Source organism: Phoenix dactylifera, chromosome 8 (assembly GCF_051530095.1).
Source record: "Phoenix dactylifera cultivar Ajwa chromosome 8, Ajwa_hap1_PhDact_Kaust_v1.1, whole genome shotgun sequence".
In the NCBI taxonomy this organism is placed as follows: Eukaryota; Viridiplantae; Streptophyta; class Magnoliopsida; order Arecales; family Arecaceae; genus Phoenix; species Phoenix dactylifera.
Genome location: NC_143197.1, coordinates 31,382,761 through 31,401,340, shown reverse-complemented (window position 1 = coordinate 31,401,340; position 18,580 = coordinate 31,382,761). Strand labels below are relative to the sequence as shown.

Genomic DNA, 18,580 nt, shown 5'->3' with positions numbered 1-18,580 from the left:
TAAATGTTCAATATTTTATTTCTCATTATGCATTTGTGTGAGTGTATATATATGTGTGTGTATATATAAATGCTATTACATGTTCAAATGGATTATAAAATCAGTCTGTTCATCTTCAAGATCAATGATAGACCATCCAATATTAAGATCCAAACCATTGAATATAAATAACTATGAATTGTATCAATTATACTAATAATACAAGAAATATGATAAGGTACATAAATTGAAAATTCATCTTATGGATCAATCGAACTATACATCTTAAAACATGGATAATTTTAAATTCACATAGCTTTAACAATGAGATCATAACAAAATAGTATTATTATTATTAAAAGTGTATGTTTTGATTCCTACTTGATGAACCTATATTTTTTTATTATTATTAGACTTTTTTATTATCTAGATTGTTTTTATTGATTTGGATTGTTGAATTTGGATTACTAATCACTAATTTTGACGATGAGCAGACCGATTTTCCTATCCATCCAAGCACATAATAGCATAGAAAGAGAGAGAGAGAGAGAGAGAGAGAGAGAGAGAGAGAGAGAGAGAGGGGTATCAAAACTCATCAAGAACATGAAATAAAAGGATGCAAAAGAAATAAATGTTTCCCATAGTGAAGTATAGATTAGGAAATCAAAGTTTTGCAGCCTAATCCTCTACTTAAGGATATTTTAAGCTGGAAGAGACTATGTTTAGTCCTAGTAAAGGGAACAAGGCTGCTGTCTGAATAGCCACAAGGGCAATGGATGGGGATTTCAGCACTCAGAATCAAAACTTGCAACATTTGAGTCCTAGTATCTCTCCTTATCAGTGCTTAGCTCACCAATTCCATGGCACGGCTGGGGATTGATGGATTGATGCAAGACACAAGTATGGCACGACTGGGTGCAATTCAAACATTTTGCGGGCGCTACATCACGGAGTAATGATACTAAGTACTTTTTTTTATTATTTTTTAAAAAATTATTAGCCAAAACAATTTTGACATTTCCTTTGGCCAAAAACCATCGCGTTGACGTCCCATCAGCCCTTGCGCTGCCGGACGGGCGTCCAGGTCTTGCGGCGCGTTCTCACCGCGCGTGCCCAACGGGAGGGGAGGATACCGTCGTTGTCGACCAGCCAGGCCTTCCATGTGCCTTCGGATGCGGGTCTCCTGCCACGTGGACCTTCGCTTGTCCGTTTCATGCCTTCCTTTTCTGACCCACCATCGGTTCCCAACTCGTGGACACGTTACCGACGGGAAGTGGGCCTCTACCGGACCACACGTGCCGCTCCCACGAAGAAGACTCTCTTAGCTCTACGGTTTAAAAAGTCGGCAACGTTTACACCATGATTAAGATCTATTGTTAGATGCTTTTTTTTTTTTTATAGCAAATGCTTGTGGAGGAACGGTGGATAGGGGTTGTCCTATGTTCAACATGTGTTGGAGGCGGATCGCATTCTTCTCGAAGGCGACTTAAATTCGATGATCGTGTGGATCTGAAGATGAAGACGTACCATCGAGGAGAGACCGTAACATCTAGAAGAGTGCGGGTCCCACTAGACTACACCGGGAGATAAACGGTGTCGCCAACTGAGTTACCTTTTTTGTGGCTCACCACTCGGTTAGCTTTGTTTGGATGAACCAGGCGTCGTTGCTAGAGAATTTATGTAGCCTTTTATTTTCTGATTTTATTGGTTACATTCAGACTTGCCAAATGTGAACCACCGTTATACAAAAAAAAAACTGCATGGTATTTATCTTTCTATTTAAATTTTCAAGATTAGGTTGAATCCAATCCAGTCTGAATCAATTAAGTCTAATAAATCAAGATATAATTTAAATAAGAGACTGCCCCGTGCAATTCTTTCATAAAATTTATTTCTAAATTTTACGAAAACAAGTTTAATTAAAATAATCAAATAGCTACTTTTGTAAAACTGATTTATTTTATATTTTTATAAATCTATTTTATTAAAACTCGCAAACCAAATGGTTCCCTATAGATCAAGAGCAAGCATGAGTCTGAAATTAGTAAAAACTTTCAATTGCGATAGAGTATGGATGTATTGACTTTTTTTTTAATCGAAAAAAAATTTTGTCCATCAATGGGCAAGCTAAATTTTGGAGTTCAAGCTAATCTAAGCTGGGTCTATGTCAAACTGGACATGGACCTGACGTGACCCATTTGCAGCCGTAAACCAGACACAACGAAACCCCAACGCTTGAAGGAGGACGTTATGAACAAGTCCGGCATGGCGAGCTACAGTCATACATAAGCACAAGTCTGCGTTCAAGTCTTTTCTACTGTACAAGTAAGCCTGCTGGATTGAGGAGGACAGGGAGAGACGGTCGAAAGACGTGTGATTTTCCCCCACGAACACGGCCGTCGAGCGATGGTGAGGTTCGATAGAGATTTGCTTTCTTTTCCGGATAACCATGGGGAGTTTATGTAGAATTCTACGTGCCATTTTCTCAATCTTTTTTCTTTTTTCTTCTTCAAACAAGAGAGGGTAAATTGAAGACGCTTCTCCTCTTCTTTTTTTTCCTGAGACTCGGGTGTTACGACGTGGTTCGGGTTTTTGGAATTTTGTGGAGCGGAAGACCTTTATAAGAAGAGCCAAAGGGTTGGTTACGCCGTGCGGAAAATGGGTGCCAGCCCTTGGGCTTTGGCGGAGGCGGCAATAATGGAAGGAACGCTCTCTGTTTGGGGTCGGCAAGAGGTGCCTCTCTCTCTCTCTCTCTCACACACACACACACACACACACACACATACGCATACACTCTGATATTGTGATATCAATGGAAGAAAGAGTCTTATATACTGCATGAACTCTTTTCCCGAGGTGGAGAAAAAGGAGGAAAGGGAAAACTTTGAGATATTTCAGTATAGTGTTCAAGACTTCAATTTGCCATAGAAGAGGCTATAGATATGCTTGTAAAAGATCTGCGTTATGATACTGACTGAACTCTATTTTGTTGCCATTTTTGGATTGCATGCATTAGTCTCGCCGGGTTTTCATTTTTTTTTTCTGAGGGAAGCATTAGTTTTGCTGGTTAAATCACGAGGTTCTTGGAACAAAGGAGAGTGACTTGGTTAAACGGTTGAGAGAGACGGTCCATAATACTAGAATGTTTTGAAAAACAACCACTGGCAAGAGATTGAAATAAAACACTCCTTCCGTGCTGAAATAATACTATAACTATTCGTGTTTTTTTTAAGGTAACTGGTTTTAGTTTTGAGCCCTTGCATTTCTATCAAAGCTGTATCTCGGTTGGAAGCAATAGTCTGAAGCAAGCATTAGACATTGTTTATGTGGTAGTTATAGAATGTCTTGCACGGCTGGATTTCTTGGGCCAAACTGCTCCCCTGTTTTCAAATTGATGCTGTATTCTTTCAAACAGGGTGTCGAGGAATTGAAGGCTAGGCTTCTTTTGACCACTTTGGAACTGGAATCATTGCGAACAAATGCCCAGGAGGAGATTAGGAGGAACCAAGAAAGCATAAGCAAGTTAGTCCATCTCCTCAACGTAACCAGGCAAGAAAGGGATGAAGCCAGGACACAGCTTCAGAGTCTGCCGAACAAGATCATTCTTGGTAGTCCACCGCAGCTTTGTTCCCTCGTTTCCCATCTCCAGCCTCAAAGTCAAGAGATCAAGCCCATGGGAGCCAATCCCAACATCGAGAAATCTGATGGCCCGTCCAATCCCCCTACCCAATACTCTCATGGCTCCTCCTCTCATGCCGACCCTTTCTCTGTTACGCTGTCCTCTCCAGATATGTCAAATTTAACCATGCTCCACCCAAGCAATACGCAGCTCCAGCAGCAGCCAATCCTCTTAGAACATAACAACTCAACCTCCGTGGGGATCCCCTCATGCATCAGCAAACTCGATAGGGCTTCTGCTGCAATTGATAGCCTTGTCTCCAAGAGAGCTCTGCCGGAGAAAGGGAAGCTGTTGCAAACCGTGATGGAAGCAGGTCCACTGCTTCAGACTCTTCTTGTGGCGGGGCCTCTCCCGCAGTGGCGCAATCCTCCGCCGCTGAAGCCAATTCAGATCCCTCCTGTTGCGGCCCAAGGAGGCAATACCGAAACACCGAACCGGTCTTTAGTTCTGGGTCCAGATTACGAGAGATCCTATGTTGGATCCGAAATGGATGGTGCATCCGCGTCCAATTCCTTTGGCGCAGCAGATTCGTGTTTCAAGCAGGCAATGTCCACATCTCATGCCAGGAGCTACCAAAGCTTGGCTAAGAAACTACGGACTCAGTAGAAACAATGTTCTATTTACTAAATTATGCAGTGCCAGCCTTCAAGACCAGAAGGAAGCATGCTGCATCTGGAGTATGAAATGTTGTCATGTTTAAGTTCAGAGACTATGCTTAGGCCGGCGCAATGCCTTCAGTTTTTTATTTCAAGCACTATATATATCATGATGGATTACTTATTCTGATGCTTTCTCTATTTTTCCTGTACTCATCTCAGTTAAGATTTGCTAACCAGCAGTCAAAATTTCTTTAATGGACCTAAAATTAGGCACCAGCAGACACGCCACACACGGCGCAAATTTTGTAGTTGATTTTTATGTACAGTAGGATTGGGATGCGACATGTTAAAGTATATTCCAAATGTTGAAATGGGACTTTGCAAGTCAACGGACCCCTGGTGTCGTCGCTTAGGCCCATGTTCCATGCTTGTGATTGCGCTGAAACCAAGCGCCAATCACAGCCTCCGCATGAGATCGTCGCTCCCCAAGCTCCAAAGCTCCCTTGCGGACCTCAATCCACATCCGCTGCAGACTCTCCCGTCTCCCTCCTTTCATCTTCTCAGCACGCAAAAAGCCCACGCCCAACTCCTCAAGTCTGGAACCCCCGTAGAATCCTCGCACCTCGTCCCGTCCTACTGCAACTGCGGCGCATTCCCATCCGCTCGCAAACTGTTCGACGAGACATCCCACTGGGACTTGGTCTCCGCCACCGCTATCATCGGCGCCTTCGCTCGCCACAACCGCCACCGCGATGCCGTCGCCCTCTTCTCCCGCATCCTTTCCCTCGATATCAGGCCCAACCAATTCACCTTCGGCACCACTCTCCATTCCTCCACTGCTCTTCGTAGCCTCGACGTCGGCAGGCAGCTCCATGCTTGCACAACAAAGATGGGCCTCCAATCCAATGTCTTCGTCGGCAGCTCTCTTCTTGACCACTACGCCAAACTGGGCACCATCGAAGAAGCCCAGCGTGCATTCGAAGACACTTGCAATCCAAATGTAGTTTCGTACACCGCGTTGATAAGCGGGTGCCTGAAGAACGAGCGGTTCGACGATGCTCTCTGGCTCTTCCGGAGCATGCCGGAGAGGAATGTGGTCTCGTGGAATGCGATGATAGGTGGCTGCAGCCAGGTTGGTCTGAACGAAGAGTCTGTGAATCTCTTCGTCGAGATGTGTCGAGAAGGTGTTCGGCCTAATGAGTCTACCTTCCCTTGTGTACTCAGTGCGGCCGCCAATATAGCGGCACTTGGGATGGGCAGAAGCTTTCATGCTTGTGCTATAAAATATTTGAGTAGGCCTGATGTTTATGTGGGTAATTCTCTCATTAGCTTCTATGCAAAGTGCGGTTGTTTGGAAGACAGTGTCTTGGTATTTGATAAGCTCGAGGAGAGGAACATTGTTTCTTGGAATGCTGCGATTTGTGGCTGTGCACAGAACGGCAGAGGGGAGTTGTCCTTGGAATTGTACGGTAGGATGCGGGCTTCGAATTTGAAGCCGAACGGTGTCACCCTTCTGGGCCTGTTGTTTGGCTGCACCCATGCAGGCCTGGTGAAGGAGGGTTACAACTACTTCAACTTGGCTAAGACAGAACAACCAGAGATACTGAGAGCTGAGCACCATGCTTGTGTGGTTGATCTACTTGCTCGCTCTGGGAGATTGGGAGATGCCGAGAGGTTTCTTCAGGAGCTACCATTCGAGCCGGGGATCGGGTTTTGGAAGGCTTTGCTTGGAGGCTGCCAGATACATTCCAATAAGGACTTGGCCGAGACGGTTGCTCGCCGGATCATTGCGCTGGACCCGAAGGACATATCGTCTTATGTTCTGCTGTCCAATGTGTACTCTGCGGCCGGTAGATGGCAGAGCGTGTCGGCGATCAGGAGGGAGATGAAGGAGAAGGAGATGAGGAGAATTCCTGGATGCAGCTGGATTGAGATCAGGAACGAGGTCCATGTGTTCTTTAATGGGGATAGGAAGCATCCTCAGACTGATGAGATTTATAGAATACTAATGACATGCTTGGATAATTAAAGTCATGCTCATCTGGACAGTTGGACTCTTCCATTGTGACAATAGAATGCGAAGTTAGCTTGCTTTGTAGTATACGAGCTATCTTACCAATGTCATTTTGTCAGTTAATGCATCCACTTACGCTACCATCCTTAGAGTTATCGCCAACCCAATCAACTCCAACTCAACATTGTTATAACCGATGCCTGCGTCAAATTGGTAAGAACAAGGTTTTATTTATAGCGATACCTCTCTTCATAGCCTTCCGCCTTTCCTCTACCAAAACATATGCAGTCTTGAGATACTATGCCTCAAATCCTAGATTTAGATTGGAAAGAGCCTGTAATTTTATCTGTCTATGCTGTTTGCTTTATACTGCTGCTTGGTAGCTTGTACAAGGTCATCAAAAGGCGCTGTTCACCTGGCTATACGGGTCCATTCTTGTTCAGAAGGAGGACCGGGAGGCGACTTCTAGGCGAGAACAACCCAGACAACGCTTCACCAGGGTTGCAGTGTGAAGGCCTGGCTTCTGCCATCATACAGTCCCTCCCGGCCGTTCAGTTCCGGGAAAAAACGAAGCAGAGTGATGATGGCAGCGGTGCTTGCTCCATTTGCTTGGGGAAGTTTGGAGAAGGAGAGTGGCTGAGATTGCTGCCAAACTGTGCTCACATCTTCCACATCTCCTGCATTGACCCTTGGTTTCGCTCTCACTCCACCTGCCCCTTATGCAGAACCGATGTTTTGTATGCTTCCGGTAGCAATTTCGATTCTCCCGCTTCAGCGAATGGTTTGTTAGGGACGCTACCCAGAGAAAACACGTACCAAGGAAGGCCCCTAGGATATAGTCTTTTAGAATCTGAGGCAGTTCGAAACCAGGAGCTCAGGTGGGAAGCAGTGAGAGGCAATCGGCCCGGGTCAGACTCGGGTGATTCTTTTCCTCAGGTGGGAATGGCACCTTCATCCATGGCCTCAACCTCTCAAATGCCTGAATCAAGCAGCCATCAGTAAGTTTTCGTGGCATTCATTGCTTGTATCATAATCTCAGCATTCTTTCCTGGTTACAGCAGTCTCTCGCCATCATATTATGAGAGATACTCTTCCCAGATCACCTGCAAGTAAATCATGTCCTACGGCTTGAAGCAAAAGAGGTTTGGTGCACCAAAACCATGGGTGGACGTAATTTTGGGTTATCATAGATCGGTTTAGCCGCATAGCTCTTCGCTGGAAGATCTAGGAAAGATGACGAATGAACGAAGCGCCTTATCACCCAAGAGAGAAAGTTGAATGCACCAAGAGCTTCTCCATGGAACAATGTGCCATCGTTTTGTTTGCAAAGGCTTTTCATGTCATTCCTCATTACATCAACAGGTATCCCGAGTGCAGTTTCAAGACGCGAGAAGTAGACGACTTTAGAATGAAAAGGCACACATGGTGAAGGATTTTTATTTGATGTATAGCTATGGTACATTGAGAGTTCAATGCAATGCGATCGCCTCAAAATAGGCTTGATGTCATGGCAAGGATATCTTTTTTTTCTCCGACTCCTTTTTCTGATTTAACAGAATTTTTTGCATGCATTCATAGCAAAACGACAGTGAAATACCTGAATTATTATTGCTGTTTTATGCCAGCAGTGTGAATAAATTGGATGGACTTGAAGTTAAGCACTGCTTTTTTTTGGATTCTAGTATTTTTTTTCTGCAAATATTTGTGAATGCTCTATTGTTTCTTCTTACGAGCATCAACATTTCTATTCTGATTATCAAATACTTGGTTTGGAACTATTTAGCTTTTTTTCTTGCATATGTTCCTTTCCTCTCTTCGACAATGTAACTCATCTATGCCCCTAGCTCATCTCTGTTGTAAATGTGATTAATCTTCAATAAAAGCCGGATGGCTCCTTTTGCCTCCTCTTTATATATATATATTTAAAAAAAACTTAAAGTTAAGCAAGCAAGCAATGGAACTGAAGAAAAGGGAATGATAGCAATAGGGTATTGGAGTCTCCTCAGAAAAAAAGAAAAAGAAAAAACAATGGGGCATCATGAGATCTTCTCAAATTCTGGGAAGCAAATTTGAGAGTCCAATCCACAATCACCACCGTTCATGTGTTGCACGGCAACAATGATGGAGCATCTTGAGTATTGCATCGACAATTGCTGGGCTCAATAACAGAATTTTCATTCTCATGAATATAATTACCTAACTGATTTTGCGTACATTGTGACCTGGCTGTATAGTATCAGTTTAAAGTAAACTTATACGGTGGATGTTATGAATGATAGAATGAAGTTACTAAGTACAAGGAGGTGGATGTTGGGTTAGTGTAAATAATGAACTAGGTTCTGGGTCCGAAACCATAGGCCATTAGAAGAAGCCGGGCTCCAGCCAAACACTCCCCTAAGCTAAGCTCCCCCCGCATCCCCAGTTTTTTCCTTTTTTCACAGACAAGTCTACTTCCAGCCATGATACATCTGTACTGCTGCAAATTTGATATCTGATTTGAAAGCAAGTTACTCATAATATATTCAGGTGGTGAATTTAGAATTTCAAATTCTAAATTCACATTGCACAATACTTGTGAGTTAGATATACAAATGTGATGAAACTATTCATACATGGCATACTGGTGAAAAGCATCTTTAAGTCTACATATATGCAGTTACATCAAACAAAAACAAAAAAAACGCACATATATGCAGTGTATCCGTGTCATCTTCCCTTTGACTCATTGTCTTAATAAAAACCATTTTTGTATGCAATTATGTAATTCAGATGTCATCCTATTGTCAAATTGTAAGAAGAAAAGGAAGAAAACGGAGAGAAAGCCTGCTTGGTTATTTTGATGGACTACCATCTGTATAGATAATATAATCTCGATGAAATCTATAATATATTGGGGACAATCTTATGTAATCGTGGTCATGATATTGGCTTACCATATCCGGAAGTTGAGGTCTGAATTGTTCCACCTATTTGATGTGGTTCCACTTTCCAAATAAGCAGATAAGTCCGAGCAAAAGCCTAAAGGGAATGCCTGGAGCCTTAAGCTGATAGAGGTATGGAAACGTAAGTTATGAGTTGTCTGTACTTGAATCTCTCCCTGAATGGATTGCCTTCTGGTTAGCTCCACGTTGTTGCCTCATACTATCACCAACTCAAGGTAAAAAATTTCCTCAAATTCGTGGACTTTATTCATTATTACTCTTCTTCACAAATCTATGTTTTTATCATCTGTTTTTTTTTTTGAATTTTGATATATGTATCAGCTTCCACCGCTCCTTTTTCGGTTTGCACAGTCTGGGATTTGGAGTAACTAGAAAAGGATGGTTGAAATTTGGATGTTTTGCAATTGGTGGGGATGGGATGGGGGGTGCAGAAAACATGGAGAGTTATCTGAAGGGAAGGGATAATGGGTCTCTTTCCAGTGAGCTTGATGAATCAGGTGTTTCATTTGGAACTGTGAGTGCTGAAATAACTCAGGAAACGGTAGATTTCTTTGTCAGTGATACGGAGGGCGATCCCGACTGCCCTTCAGAAGGCTTCTCCTCCATTGATCAGGCCATCAATGCTTTACGTCAGGGAAAGGTCTATTTCTAATTCATAATAACTGTCATGTTTCTCTTATTTCATTTGTCTGTCTGATGGCTTGTCTGCATATCAAGCTATATTGAATTCGACCTACTGTGGAGATAAAGTTTCTAGTTCAACATGGTGTATGATGATCAGCTGAAATGGTCCAAGGAAGTTCGATCCTTCCTGAGAGCACTTTTTTGTTTTGATTTTTGAGTAAGATTGCCTTTTCCATCAAATTGCATGCCTTGGTCATCGGTCCTGGCCTTCTCTGCTAACTTACCTAGTTGCCATTGGTTTAGCTGTCAGCTTATGATGATTTCGAAGATCACATAGGTTATGTCAACCTGTCGTATGATCTTTGTGGATATGGTCAGATATAAACCTTATGTTGAGGAAATCACTGTTGCTATATTATTAAGCTACATCACAAACTAATTGCGTGATGCACTAATTCAGAACTAATAAAAGCATCTCCTTTGAAACAGTGGCTGCCAGCAGAAATTAGTTGGAGAAAGCTTGTTGATTGGGTTTTCATTTATCTCTGCATCAACTTTCTTTTCTTGCTTATCATTTTTTTTTTCAAACTGAGCATATAATTTTTTTTTATCCCTTATAAATTTTTCTAGTATTCAGACCATGAACTATCTTTCTGTGGCACAATGGTCTCTCCTGTCAATTTTGATTGCTCGGAAGAAACTAGAAAATGGAATGAAGCCCATAGAATCTGAATTTGGGTTTAGAGTCCAGTTGGTCTATATTGTCAGACTTAATCTTCAGCCTCCTAGATGTCTTACTTGATCATGAACAGACATAAAATTGGGTGTCTGCGAGGGACCCCAAGAAGGGCATTTCATGTGTTAGCTTACTATCTGCTCTTGCTTTAGCTTTTCAATCTTTTCCTGTAAAGCGCAGCAGCAGTCAAGTTAATTCATTTATTATTCTCTAGTTTGTGATTGCTGTAGATGATGAAAATGGTGATAATGAAGGGGATCTTATCATGGCAGCGACTCTAGTAAATCCTCGGGCTATTGCTTTCATGATCAGGCATGGTTCTGGAATTGTGTCTGTGGGCATGAAGGAAGAGGACCTGGAGAGCCTGATGATTCCTATGATGTCTCCTATCACTGAAATTGAGGATCTTTCAGCTGCAGCTTCCACAGTAACAGTGGTACTACACATCGAGTTCCAAGAATTTTTAAATTGCTGTAGTTCATGATTCAATAAGCAGTATGGCGAGCATCTACTGGAACTGGAATTGGTTAATTAATTGCCTTTTACTTTCCATCTAGGATGCGAGAGTGGGCACATCTACTGGTGTGTCAGCTGCAGACAGGGCAAAAACAATTCTTGCTCTTTCTTCACCTGATTCTAAACCGGTAGATTTCAGAAGACCCGGCCATGTATTTCCTCTTAAGTATAGAAATGGTGGTGTTCTGAAGAGAGCCGGTCATACCGAGGCATCAGTGGACCTGATTATTCTAGCTGGTTTAAGGCCTGTTTCAGTTCTTTCAACCATCGTCGATCCTGAGGATGGTTCCATGGCAGGACTGCCTGCTTTGAGGAAGATGGCTGAGGAGTATAGTTTACCAATCATTTCGATCACTGATTTGATCCGGTGAGTACATCAGGTAATAAGGCTTGATCATGTATTATTATCATGTATAATCTTTGTCTCCTATATGATCATAATTTTGCAGCATGCATGCATTTCTTTTATTCAGATGAGATCTATATATTGTGATGCGAAATTCTTTTTGGTTAGGAATTCATGTACACCAGTCAATCTAAAGAAGATATAATTTTGATGGCCCAGAAAACAAAAATGAAAAACAAGAAAATAAATGATTAGCTTATAACTCTTAATGTATGTCATGAAAAGCCACTGAGTACACAAAGTGTATAGCACTGGCAGGAGGAAAAGGCCGACCACCGATTAAAACCAACATTGTTAGAACCATTTCATTATCTAGCCAACTTTTAGCTCAGTTATGAATTCGAACCTTCTGTTTTGATAAGTCAAAGACTGCTATGACTTGTGCAAAATATACATCATCTATGCTTCGGGTGTTGTTTCTTTTTTCCAATCACGATGAAGTCATTTCCTGTTATAATAAGACATGAATTTATGATCATTAAGGATATTAATCTGTATGAGGAATTAAAATTAGTCTTTGTAATTACCTGCTGCAGTTACATGGCAATATGAAGATCATAATTTCATGTTCAGCACCCTGTTATGTAATTATAAAATCAATCTCTCAGAAACAGAGATGGTGTATTGGAAATGCTTGCATATACTGGTGAATGGTGATATATCTAATACACTACTGCATATATTCATATAGAAAGGAAAAGGAAAAGGAATCAATCTCTCATCTCTTTGGCATCTTCAATATATGTTTTCATATTATGGACTCCCTGTCATAAATGTCTATTTTACTCTCTCTTTTTTTTTTTCCCGCACACGTGAGATTCCTGATTTTATGCTTCTGCAATGGTGACTGAATTGAAGATCTTGTGCATGTTTTTGCCCATACTGATATTTTTTCAGGTATAGAAGCAAACGTGAGAAACTGGTGGAAAGAATTGCTGTCTCCCGATTGCCGACTAAATGGGGCTTATTCCAGGCTTATTGTTATCGGTCTAAGTTAGATGGCACCGAGCACATTGCTGTCGTGAAGGTATTTGAAGCAAAATGAATATCTGCATCTGCTTTAACTTGTGCACGGTAGTAGGATTGTGTTTTGGGAAGTGAAATGTGTTTAATAACCTAAATAGATGTTTAAAATTTGGAGTTTCATATGACAATATTGATATGGTAATTTACCTTCAGGTGGAATGGTTATGGGATATATCTTATGTTATAAACTTACAGAAGTATTTGACATAAACCGTTACTAAAATTGCATATATCAAAAGAGAACAGAGAAGAATGAATGTCGACAATCTGATATGTAAAATATCCCCCCTGCTGGTTCCTGTAGGAACATCTAAGTTGATAAGGTAACAAGTAGCAGCAGCAAATTGTTCCTTGTTGGAGGAGAAGAAGAATATATGCAAAAGCTCTTGGAGAAGGAAGATATCAACATACACACACACACACATCAGAGAAAAGGAGAGAAGGAAAGATAGAAACCAGTGCCTTTTTTTTTTTCTTATAATCATAATACATTCTGTTGAAATAATCAGATTCATAACAACTGATATGTACCATGCAATTCCTGTTCGAACTCCGCAATCCAAAATCTACACTATCCGACTCTTCTACCAATTTTAAGCCAACACACAATCTACAAATATATAAATCATCCTGAACAACCTTAAAGTAAGAAAACCCAAGCCTCATCAAGTGTTTTTGTTCCTCAAACTGCAGCTCTGCTAGAGTTCAGCTAATCATATCAAATATCACTTTCTCCAATGGGAGCTGTGTTTATGATTTCCTGAGAATGCAGGTATGTATGTGTTGATAGTAGTCTGTAAGTACAAACTGAATAAACTCATAAGTGATTTGAAGGATCTCCGTATCTTCAATGTGCAACTATATAAGCTTGTATCCTGATGTGAGTTATAGTAGCTTAGCATTCTTTCCTCCTTTGTTTGCCGCCATGACTCAAAGGAAGTCCCATTTATCTTGATACGGCAATGTCAGAAAAATGACAATGATTTCTTTCATGCTTTTGCCAAGCCAGCTTTTTGTCATCATCACATAGAAGAGCATGGGTTGCTTAAAATTAATTTGCAGGGTGATATTGGAGACGGGCAGGATGTCCTTGCAAGAGTGCATTCCGAATGTCTGACTGGAGACATCCTTGGATCTGCTCGGTGTGACTGTGGCAGTCAGCTAGATCTCGCAATGCAGCTGATCGAGAAGGCTGGCAGAGGGGTTTTAGTTTACCTACGCGGTCATGAAGGAAGAGGCATCGGATTGGGACACAAGCTTCGTGCATACAACTTACAGGACCTGGGACATGACACAGTCGAAGCAAATCTGGAACTTGGGTTGTCTGTTGATGCTCGCGAGTATGGCATTGGTGCTCAGGTAAACTTCTGCGAGCTAGCATTGTTCATAGCTCTTATATCTTGAAGAGAGGAAAACTTCATGGTTCTCTTGTTTGCTTTATTGAAATGGGTTCATTAACTCGGTTCTTCTGAAGGCAGGTGGTACTGGTAGTTCTTCTGAAATGGGCTTATTAACTTTGAGAAGCTTTTATTGGTGTCTGCAGATTCTAAGGGACATTGGCGTGCGCACAATGCGGCTGATGACCAACAACCCAGCCAAGTTCGTAGGACTTAAGGGCTACGGTCTGGCTGTAGTTGGGAGGGTCCCAGTTATGTCCCCCATAACAGAAGAAAACAAGATATACCTGGAGACCAAAAGAATCAAGATGGGGCATGTCTATGGTTCAGATCTGCCAGGAACTTTGCCTGGATTCTCAAACCCGGATGTGATGAGTACAGACCAATCAAAGGAGTTGTAAGATGTTTCCAATCTTGGTTGGTTCGAAGTTTCTTCCATTCTTAATTCTGTTACAAGAAACAAAAGAACAAATTTAATTGTGAAAACAAGAAGGGCCATCTTTTCTGCTTCATAATCTTTTGTAACTTGGAGAGTGTTGTTATTGTTGTAACCTGTGTCTAGCAGCTGATGATGGGCATATGAACTTCATAGTATGGAATCTCACTCTCAGATTTTTATCAGAAAAGGAAAACCTGTATTTATTTTAAGAGTTTTCTTAGGTTTAACTATAGAGATTTTGGAATTTTAAAATATATAGTATACTTGATAGAGCTATGTATGTAAAAAAGCCGATAAATAGTTTTCCAGCAACTATAATCCATCAAAGCCCAACCTCAGCCAGATGCTACACTGTGGACGGTCTTGAAGGTCTTTGTGTACTTGGCACCAAAAAAAAAAAAAAATTTATATAAATCCAAGATACTTATATATATATATATATATATATATATATATATATATATATATATATATATATATATATATATATATATATATATATATATATATATATATATATATATATATATATATATATATATGCGCGCGCATGCATGATAAATTAAGATTAATCGAAATGAATAAAAAAATATATATTTGGAGCTTACAGTCATTTTGGATTTTGATGCCTTTTTTTTTTAGTTTTATTTGGATGTGGAAAGGAGCTTGTGTTAGGGAGAAAAAACCTGTCCTAAGAAAAAATATAACTCCAACTGTATACTTAACTTAGTAGGGTGAGGTAAGATTTTAGATTCAAAAGTGAGACTTCTTTTAAGATCGGCAAAATAGAGCTCTTTATGTTCAAAAGAGGTTGGTATAGCAGAAAAATATTGGCTTGAAAATTTATGTGAAATTGCTTGGAACTTTCAGACAATGAATGTTACTGGAAATTGGACCCGGGGGCGACCGTCGGCTGAGAGGGGGGAGCTCCGCTGCTGGAACAGTGGGTAGCGGCGCGTCAGCTGGTGGCGTCCTCCTAGAGAGTCCTGCAAGAAGCCGGTGGCCGGGATCTCCGGCGCCGGCCCTCCGATGCTTAAGTCCGAGGGGGGCTAGTATATGAGTGGAGTAAAAGAGGAGAATGTTTGTTCTTGTGTGTCTGTCTCCTTTTTTTTTCCCAGGTTCCCTTTTATAGAAGGATATTATGTTACCTGAGAGGTAACAGGGCAAATTGTCTTTTTCGTGATAATTGGGCATGATCATGCTCATTAATGACGTTGTGGAGAATAAGACCGGATCAGACCGGAGTCAGCGAATTGTCATGGTTGATCGGACCTGTTGGAGTGGTTGAACCGCCGGCCGTGGCGGGCCTAGGGTTCGTAGACAACAAGTGCATTAATTGCTGAGTGAACCGGTGATCAGGAAGAGCCATACGCTTTGATGGTCTAGTGATCCGGAGATCATCTTGAGCCGTGTTCATTAATGGTTGAGTGCATTGGAGGCCCGCAGGGGTCACACGCATTAATGATAGGGCATGCCGAAGGCTGGCGGAGGTCACGTGCCTTAATGGCTTGACGACGGTAGCAGAGTATGGTGGAGTTGGGTATCCAGTTGTCAGATCCTCTCTAAGGAATTAGGCTGGGGTCGCTCGGCACCTGGTCGGGTGCCGAGCTGAGCCAGTTGCCCAGTGGGGTGCCTCCAATTCAAGCGTTGTGAGGTCGGCGCGTTCTGGTCGGAAGCCTTCCTGGTCGGTGCTCCTTTCTGGTCAGGCGCCTTCCTGGTGAGCGCCTTCCTGGTCGGCGCTTGGATTTTCCCCCAACATTCCTATTTGGAGATTTAGATGAGGTTTTTACCTCCACTGCTTCTTTTTATGAACATTAATATTTTTTTTTTTCTGATTATCAGATATTTGGTTTGATTTTTTTTTTTTTTTTTCTTTGCATATGTTCATCTCCGCCCTCGGCAATGTACTCGTGCGGTTCTTTATTTTTGCTGTAAATATAATTAATTTTTAATAAAAGCCGGCGGCTTCTTTTCCTCTCTTTATAATTAAAATTTTTTTGGAGGTGCCGTATCCTTTACTCCACGTCTTGAAGCCCTAGCGGGACCGACCCACCCACCGAAGCGATTCAGTCGCATCTCAGTCGTCCAATGTCCCCCATCTCCCTTCACAAAAAATCAACGGTCACCGATATTGCCAGCTCATCGATCCGGGGCGCAACCCATCGTGCAATCCCCATCCACCACTTTCTCTCTCTCTATATATATATATCTTTATTCTCTCCGCCCAGACCATCTTTCTCCTGCGCGAAACCTCTCGCATAATTTCCGCTTTCCCCAACACCAGAAATTTCCCAAATCTCTTCTCCTTCTAAATCTCGCCTTCGATCTCGATTCCTCATGGCGCCCAAGGCCGAGAAGAAGCCCGCCGAGAAGAAGCCCGTCTCTGATAAGCCGGCAGAGGAGAAGAAGGCTGTGGCGGAGAAGGCCCCCGCCGAGAAGAAGCCCAAGGCCGGGAAGCGCCTCCCGACCAAGGAGGGCGGCGCCGGCGACAAGAAGAAGAAGAAGGCGAAGAAGGGGAGCGAGACCTACAAGATCTACATCTTCAAGGTCTTGAAACAGGTCCACCCAGATATCGGCATCTCGAGCAAGGCCATGGGCATCATGAACTCCTTCATCAACGACATCTTCGAGAAGCTCGCCCAGGAGTCTTCCAAGCTCGCCCGCTACAACAAGAAGCCGACCATCACCTCCCGGGAGATCCAGACCTCCGTTCGCCTCGTCCTCCCGGGCGAGCTCGCCAAGCACGCCGTCTCTGAGGGCACCAAAGCCGTCACCAAGTTCACCAGCTCTTAGATCTAGGGTTTCTTATCTAATTTTTCTTTTTTAAAAAAACTGCGTAATTGCTATGTTTTTGGGATCTTAGTTTTAGCTTTCGTTTCGATGGAAACGATATGTTGCAAAGCATTGAAAGCAATGAATTAGAAACCTTTGTTTTATTAGTTTATATGTGCTCTGTTTTGGCCTTATGTGAATTTTCTTTGGGGTTCCTCTGAATTTGTTTATTACTTTTATGGCTGGGCATCAGATCATCATTTTCGTTGAAGTATTATCAGGTTGAAGTAGATGGTAATTTGGTTGGGAGTGGTTCGATGATTCGGTGAACAGCTATTCGTCGTTTTAATCACTTTATTCAAATCATTTACTTTTAAATGAGAATTGGTATCCATGAAGGAAATAAAAATCCAAATCTCACCCCAAACGACCCGCGAAAAAAGATATATCAACTAAAAAATTATCCTAGCGTGTTTCCTCTCTTAAAGAGGCTTTGGTAGGCTCGGGCGGCTGTAACTTCGCAACCGCGCCGTCTGCGCCCTTCGAAGTTTATTTTGCGGGCGTCCGGATTGGGATGGGAGTCGCATTAGAAAGGGTCTGATTGATGAGAGTTCGGATTGAATTTTCTAATCAAACAGCTGCATCATCCATTCTCGTTCCCAACTCTAGCTCCCTCCATTCTCGTTCCAACTCTAGCTTTTGATCAGATATATTCTTAAAGGCAATTGGTTTAAAATGATCATCTCAAAATTAAGAGTGTGGACGGAGATGATGAAATTATCATGTTTGCTTGGACTACATTTGGTTCAATTATACTGATTCCATATGGCCGTGATACCAAAATATCCCCACATCTCAAATCATGGCCGTGATACCCAAGCATCCCCATCTCTCAAATCACCGTTCAACACAGTGATGAAATGCCTGTCCTTATGATCAGAAATTCAAGATTTTCCAAGATAGTGATCTTGAATTAAAATTTAAGGACAAAAATATCTCTCAATCTAATCAAAAAATTGATATATCAATATATTGTTAATATACTATATTAATATTAATATTATATTATATTATATTATATTAATTATATATATAATATAATATTATAATTATTATTAATTATATTATGATAATATTATTATTTAATAATAATTTGAAAAATAGCAGAAAATATATTATTGTACTTTATATTTATATAACGAAAGTATTTAATATCTTACTCCTATTTATCTTATTTTTCTAATCAAAATAATTGTTAGTATTTAAAAATATATAAATATAAATAAAAATACTAATAATTAATAATAATTAATATATTTTGTTAGATTAATAATTTATAGGATTGATATAAACTAATATTTTGTTATAAATATATTTTATATAATTAATAAATATTTTTATAGACTAAATCAAGGGTAAATTTGGTAATTATGATGAGTGATCATAAATTT

The 18,580-nt window shown here is 41.2% G+C and overlaps 3 protein-coding genes across 4 annotated transcripts; all 3 read left to right on the top strand.

Annotated features, from left to right (window-relative positions):
- The first annotated feature begins 2,572 nt into the window (after positions 1 to 2,572).
- Positions 2,573 to 14,433, top strand: RIBA3 (monofunctional riboflavin biosynthesis protein RIBA 3). Of its 2 annotated transcripts, none has more exons than XM_008789851.6 (8): positions 2,573 to 2,712; positions 9,272 to 9,428; positions 9,535 to 9,853; positions 10,788 to 11,009; positions 11,131 to 11,456; positions 12,393 to 12,522; positions 13,584 to 13,880; positions 14,000 to 14,187. In XM_008789851.6, exons 2-8 carry the CDS (start codon positions 9,373 to 9,375, stop codon positions 14,033 to 14,035), a joined length of 1,386 nt encoding a protein of 461 aa, XP_008788073.4. In that variant the 5' UTR covers positions 2,573 to 2,712; positions 9,272 to 9,372; the 3' UTR covers positions 14,036 to 14,187. The 2 variants fall into 2 exon arrangements, with proteins under 2 accessions (XP_008788073.4, XP_008788070.4); XM_008789848.6 differs by having other exon boundaries at positions 2,582 to 2,712; positions 14,065 to 14,433.
- On the top strand, positions 4,260 to 7,929 carry LOC103705936 (Pentatricopeptide repeat (PPR) superfamily protein). Its single transcript, XM_008789852.6, has one exon. The coding sequence runs from the start codon at positions 4,601 to 4,603 to the stop codon at positions 6,284 to 6,286; it is 1,686 nt and encodes a 561-aa protein (XP_008788074.5). The 5' UTR covers positions 4,260 to 4,600; the 3' UTR covers positions 6,287 to 7,929.
- Positions 14,434 to 16,570: 2,137 nt separating the features above from the next.
- Positions 16,571 to 17,301, top strand: LOC103705934 (histone H2B). The gene has a single exon (XM_008789847.6). The coding sequence runs from the start codon at positions 16,695 to 16,697 to the stop codon at positions 17,148 to 17,150; it is 456 nt and encodes a 151-aa protein (XP_008788069.1). The 5' UTR covers positions 16,571 to 16,694; the 3' UTR covers positions 17,151 to 17,301.
- The last annotated feature ends 1,279 nt before the right edge of the window (positions 17,302 to 18,580 follow it).